At 45.5% G+C, this 6,934-nt stretch overlaps 1 protein-coding gene across 1 annotated transcript; it reads left to right on the forward strand.

The window, feature by feature from the left end:
- The first annotated feature begins 1,972 nt into the window (after window positions 1-1,972).
- LOC133901516 (uncharacterized) lies at window positions 1,973-2,683 on the forward strand. The gene has a single exon (XM_062342865.1). The coding sequence runs from the start codon at window positions 1,973-1,975 to the stop codon at window positions 2,681-2,683; it is 711 nt and encodes a 236-aa protein (XP_062198849.1).
- Window positions 2,684-6,934: the final 4,251 nt, after the last annotated feature.

Below are 6,934 nucleotides of genomic sequence, written 5' to 3' on the forward strand. Positions count from 1 at the left end.
TCTCTGGTGATGTTCTGGCTGTACGCCACCGTCAGCTGGCCACCGACCATGTCCAGCACCACCGGCCTGACCCCCATTGAACCCAGCCATCCGATCTTGATCTAATGGCCCGGATTGTATACCCCTTCATCCTTTTCGTAATTGGTCCACCGTGGACATGGACCGGCCTCTAGGGCATGGTCTATGGGTCCATGGACCTATTCCATGTGTTTTCCAATAGAAAAATAATTCGGTAATTGCTTAATGATGTCATAATCAAGATTTTCAGTATAAAATATATTCTTTTTATTCTACGAAATTAAGTAAAACTTGCAGAAAAGATACTAGAACTTCAGAAGCTTATAACTTTTTGCTCGGAGCTCCGATTTGGGCGATTTTCATGCTCAAATATTCATAGCGATATGTAGAATCTTTTTATAGGGTTTTAACCTAGTTTTAGTACTATTTGATGTACTGTTCTTAGTAGTTTCCCTTGTGTGCTTTTTCCGATTTGTCGATTAGAAGGTGATTAGTTCAGGAATAAATAGTTGGTTTGTGGTTGCTCTTGTGTGTGATCCTAAGGACCAGTTCTTGAAGCATGTAACCCGGCTAAACCGCACAACCACGAGGCCTATATGGGTATGGCCTGGCCAATTAATTAGCTACCCCTCCGGTTCTGTGGGGACCTGTAACACCCTGAATTTTAGCATATAAAAATATAGCAAAATTCGCTCCAAATTAAAACTTTTTCTAATTATTAAACTAGTATAAAACCAAGGAAGTATATATTTGATGTATATATACTTGTATGTATATATTCAAATATATTATTTTGGCTAAGTATTCCAAAGATCACTAAGTTAATTTCTAAATTAATCATTGCATAAATTGAGCATATGCATTTTGGTTTATTGTTCTTATGGTTCTTTGTGTGGCGATTCGAGTGTTGTATGCTTCTCAGTTCGAATCTATTCTAGTTCTTCTCGGTAATTTCCTAATCCAAATCAATTCGTAAAGATCGATCTTCCAATCCAACTCAAATCTATAATTCAATTATTCAATTGAGTTATCCCCATTTAATTTTGTTCGACTCGAATTGAATGTATCTCAAATTCGAATCTCAATATTTATTCTTATCAGCTCAAATACAAATTGAATTCAATTCCTTTGAATTCAAGCCTCTCTCAAATACCGAGGTTTCCAGTTCAAACCTTTCTCCTAATTCAAATACCCTTATTGAATTAATGCCAAACTCAGATTCAAATACTCCTATTTGAATTAGTATCAAATCCTATCTCAAATCCATATTCATCTAAATCCTAATCGAATTGCATTCCAATACAATTCAAATCATTCGAGTTATAGTCCAATTCAATTTCTGAATTCATTGATTTATCCAAATTCCATTTCCATTCCAAGTCATTCTTTTGAATCATCACCGATTTTATATTCGAATGCATTCGTTTGAATCTTTGCAAATACAATTACAATTCATATACATACAAATTGTCACACATTTCAATTACAACACCATGCAATTCAAATACACAAATATCTCTTTCTCTCATCTCACTGTTGTCTCTCTCTCATCTCTCCTTCTCTCTCAGCCCATCCCTCTGTCCTCTCTCTGTGATCACCGACCAATCGGCCAACACCCATGCCGTGCTCCCATACCGGCCTTCTCCCTGATCTCTACCGAGCAAGCCAAAAGCCAATTCCTCTTCTCTTCTCAAGCTTCACCTGCAAGCCTCCTCTTCCTCACACACATGCATACATATACACAGGCAACCACCACTCTCATATATACACACAAGCAAGCACACAGACATGCATACGCCGAGCTGCCCCACGCTGTCGTCTCGCCCGCGTGTGCGTCATCCCAGTCCAGGCCGCTGTTGATGTGTGCGCCGCATTCGTGCCGTCGCGGCCGCACGCGCTGCCTCCGTGCGCTACTACCGGCTCCCCCGGCCAGAACGGCTCGCGCCGAGCCACCATGGGCCTCCTTGAGCACAGCCGGCCAGCGCCGCCACCCGCATCACCGGCCATCCTAGGTGAGCCTCCCCCTCTGCTCCTCCTTCCGCGCGGCCGGGCCAAGCTCCGCCCGACCGAGACCACATCTGCCGCGCAGCGTCGCCGCCCCTCTGGTCGCGCAGCGTCACCGCACGTGTTGCCGTCGTGTGTACTGGTCCGCCAGTGCTTCACCGCCCCGGCCAACCTCCTCTCTTCCAGGCACGCCACCCTCTCCAGCTCCCTCCTCCCCTTGCTCGGCCGCCGCCCAGCGCAGCCGCCGTGCACGCCGCACTCTTGGTCGCGCCGCGTCGTGCCATCGCCGCCCGCAGCTGGCCCGCCGCCAGGTCGCCGCGCACACCATCTCTCCATCTCCTCCGGCTGCTCCGCGTCGTTCCTCCGGCCACCGCCTCCCGGCATTCTTCCCTCCGCCGGCCTGCATCTCCGCCGGCGCCTTCACCCAGCCGGACTCCCTTCCGCCGCGCGCGGCGCCGTCTCCCTCCCAGTGCGCCGTTCCGCCTCCTGCCGTGCCGACCCGCGCCTCCCGCGTGCGCCAAGCTACCGCATCGCCAGCCCACGCCACTGGCACACACTACCAGGCCGAGCTCCGTCGGTCTCGCCACCGCTCCGCTCGGCCGTGCGCAAACTCCGGCACAGCTGCACCGCGCATCCCGTCACGCCACTGAACCTCCGCTGACGCGCCACGCGCGCCGTCCCTCTGGCACCACTGCTTCTCCCTCCGGGCAGTCGCCGCCCGCCACTCGACCGAGAAGCCCAGCCGGCCTCTCTTCCCGCCGCCCGGCCCTCTCTCCGATGCCACCTCCCTCTCTCCGGTGCCGCCCTCACTCTCCCTCTCTGCTCGTGCTCCCTCACGCGCACGCACGAAGGCAGCCGGCCTTATCCCCTTAGGCCACCCGCCCCCTCTCACCGGTATGTGGGCCCCACAAGCCGGTCCACCGGACACGGTCCACGGTGGACCGCTCTCTGAGCTCTCCCCTCGGTCCACCGAGTCCACGGCCTGTGGACCGAGCGCACTACACCGAGCCCCTCTCCGGTCTACGATGGACTTCACTTACAAACTCCCTCCGGTTCACAATTCTCGTGGACCGAGTTCACAAAATAGTCTCCTTTTTTTTTCTTTTTCCAGGATTATCCTTCCGATAAATCTTTCGATAGCCATAACTCCTCCAATTCAACTCCGATTTTGGCGATTCTTTCGTCAATATAACTCTAAAATCATAATCTATCTTCATGCCAAATCTTGTAATTTTTAGAGTTTGTTTAACATTCTCTCTCGGTATTTAATTCTTGTCGTAGTATTTAATTTAGATTTAGATCTCATCTTTTAATAGATAAAGTTGAAGTTAAATAATTCAATAATGGTGTTTAGTTTGTAATCGTAATATTGTCGCATGTGATAACCTAGCTTAAGTAGGTTAATTCCTTTTCTTAATAAGAATAACTAAATGTTGTTTCAATTAAGTGTTTAAGAATAAATTGATATTTCATGTGATATTCTATGTGATAGTTTATAGATTTAATCTTAGTTCAATTAAGGTAATGAATTAACTCGTGTAGCTGTTAAATAAATAAATAGCAATCATTAGAATATGATAGAATATTTTATCGTTGGTAATTAATTAATTGAATAACCTTGTGATAATTAATTAATTAGATTCAAAGGATAGATTAATCTAATTAATTAATTACCTGTATGCTTTTATGATAGCAATAAATATACCCTATTTAGTGTGGCAATTAAACAACACTAGGTAATTAAGGTTAGTTACTAAATGACCATGTTTTAGTGCTATAGATTAGAGTATTTAATCTCCACACTTAAGCATATATAATCGCCTAGAGTTATACTTATGTATATATGTATACATGCTCACATACATATAGACATGAGTATTACACATATATTCATGTCTGTACACGTGCACTCACCTACGCGTAGAATCTCTAGCTGTTGTCTTTCGGCAGTTACTCTAATAAACATTCACCTAGTTAATCATGATTTGTTCAGGTTTTCTCTTAAGTTGATAAAACAACTAGGTTAATAGCTTAGCCTAGCTTTGCTAGATTATCCCGTTATTCTCTGTGTACTAGCTTCGTTTTGATTAGAGTTGCCGATCGTCTTCCGCTAGGTTTAGCTTTCGTCGTTTTCTTCGTTGTTTCCATTTTGGTATTTCTTGATTTTGTTCTGGTGTTCATTTGCTTAGTCGTTGTGCACTTTTTGTCGTTAATATGCGTAGACTCGAAGTCAAGGTTCTAAGCAAGAACGCGAGGAAGGAACTGAAGGCAAGGTCCAACGATGAAGAAGAACCCTGGGAAACTCAAGAGACAAGACCAATCGTGAATTGACCCTTCAAGAAGGCAAGTCCTATTTCCTTGATCATATTGAACCTATGTTTTCGAATAATATATATGATCAACTAAAATCGGACTTATTATCGCATGTGCTATATATTGCATTTTCTTTAAAACTACTTGTAGTAGTTAACCCTATCAACACTGCCATGCCATACATGTCATCATCCAGAATACATATCACCCTAGGAATACCTGTTGTTACATATATTAACAATAGACGACACCTTGATATCTAGCATGCCTAGGATTGAATACATCTTCTCGGAGATGTCGCTTTTAAAATACGTCTCCTCGGAGATATCATTTTTAAAACACTTCTCTTCGGAGACAAGATTTACTGTTATCAATGATAACTCATATACCATGATTCCTTGATGGTTGTGAATTTCGTGATGGTTGGGAAATCCTTGATGTCATGTGGGACATGGAAGGTGATGTGTAAAAATGGTGAAAACTGTTTTGGCGCGGGCAGGTAGAGTAGTCCTCCGGGGAGGATGCTCATGGGGGCGTGAGTTACATGATGGTATTCATTGCCTGTGAAGATGCCTAGCCCGGCCGCTTAAGGACCAAGTCTTGCGCCGTCATGCTTAGCCACCCCGTGCAACCATGCGTCTTGTATGGGCAGGACTTGAGTTTTCCTTCACTGGACTGAGTTGGGCATCATACCAGGAGGCTGAGAGCAACGAGCAGCCAGGGGTCTATCTGTCCCGCTGTTTGGAGGTTCAGGGACCGGCTTAGGCTGAAAAATGGAGGCTGGCCTTCGGAACATGCAGCTCTGGAACTTGGCGTGTCTCGTGGAAAAGCTCGGCAGGAAAGGTGTTTAGAGAGTCTCGGTATGATTCGCTCCTCCGCTTGCAATGGTTGGAGGCTGAGTATATCGTATGGGTAAAGCTGTACAACCTCTGCAGAGTGTAAACCTATTCGAATAGCCGTGTCCACGATCATGGACATGCAAAGCATTGACCTCACTTGAATAGACTCCGGGTGTGTGTGTTTTGATGAGTGAGTGTGTGGACTAGATGTCCGTGTGATGTGGTTCCTGGCTCGATCCGTCAGAAGCTGTGTGGTACTAGAGGTACACCAGATATGATAAAAGGGACTGCGGAGTGAGGTATAGCCCCTCCCAGGACTGAAAACCCCCAGATACAACTTATTACCTTGGTTTTGGTTTTAAAACTATTTCGACAGCTTTGCTATCAGGTCACCTTCTAATATGTTGGGGACTTGAGGTTACCTTCTAATGTGTTGGGGACTTGAGGTGATACTCAGTACCAACAGAAGATGCCTGCAGTTTGTTTTTAAAAGCTTTGTTACATTTATTTCAAAAGGTTATTAGTGGAGAATATAACTGGATACCTGCATGAAACCTGCTTTACGCTTAAAACTATGCCGTAAAGCCTTATCCTTGAAATATTCATTATGCATCTATCAACCCCCTTGAAGTAGTATAGGACTTGTTGAGTACCTTCCGTACTCAGTCTTGTTGCTTTCAGATTGTTGAGTTGGAGATCAACCTCAACCCAGATGAAGTCGAAGAGAAGAAGTCTAAGGTCGCGTCCGCACCCGAGTTGCCTGTGGCATTGGGTTGCATCGCCGTTTCGCTCCGCTGCGCTGTAGGCTCTTCTGCCTGGCTGGTCTGCTGTGGATTCTTGTCCATCAGACCATCTTTTCTCTTTTCAGGTATTTATTTTACTTATTTGTATTCGAAGTATGTATTTGATATCATTCTGTTGAATTCTATGCGTATCAGCTACTTGATCCAGGGACTGATACAGGAGGCACAGGGGAACCCGGGTTCGGGGTCCTGACAGGACCAATCTTCAGGAGTGGCACAAGAGGGGGCTTCTACAGTGATGGAATCGTCTGTTAGCGGTGAAACCTCAGTGGGTGCCTACGGATCGGTGGTTGCTTTGTAAAGGCCTTGCAGTGAGACCCCAACTCCACACCCCAGCAGTGCGAAGCAACACGGGAATCACGACTCATGAGGAATGCTGTGCAAACTCTGCAGAGTATCAAACTGATCAGATCAGCCATGCTCATGATCAAGAGTGGCTTGGATTTCTTCATAATTAGTTGGGATCAGAGTTTTGGTATAGTTGGTCAGGTAGTCGGGTAATGGAATTACCTGGTGAGTCTTTGTAGTCGGATGGAATCCGATGAGTCGTTCCTTTTATTTTAGTTGTGTCTCCACACTTAGTAAGTAGGTTCCCTGTTGTTGAAGTCATAGATCATAGTTGCTTAATTCAGTTAACCAGTGTCTAACATTTCCTTGACTTAAGCCCCATAGCATGTTTTCCCTTCACTTGCGGAGTACATGATGTACTCACACCCATTGTCCCCTTTTTGGCATTCCCTCCGATGTTCAGAAGCCATCAATAAAGCTGCTTCCTTTGATTAAGACGACTTTGATCCGGAGTTGCTGTTCTAGGCTGGTGTGCCCCCAGTTGATGCCTGTGGATGATGGAAGACGCGTTGGCACTGAAGCTCTCTTGTTTCACTGTGTTTTCTTTTAGACCCTCAGGTCCTATTATAATAAGTTAATATCGTTATTGTAATAATGGCACTGTGATGA

The sequence above is a fragment of the Phragmites australis genome, chromosome 20, assembly GCF_958298935.1.
Source record: "Phragmites australis chromosome 20, lpPhrAust1.1, whole genome shotgun sequence".
Lineage (NCBI taxonomy): Eukaryota > Viridiplantae > Streptophyta > Magnoliopsida > Poales > Poaceae > Phragmites > Phragmites australis.

What these genes read in the sequence shown, in the direction of transcription:
- LOC133901516 (XM_062342865.1), top strand. Translation starts at nt 1,973, where the DNA reads ATGGGCCTCCTTGAGCACAGCCGGCCAGCGCCGCCACCCGCATCACCG.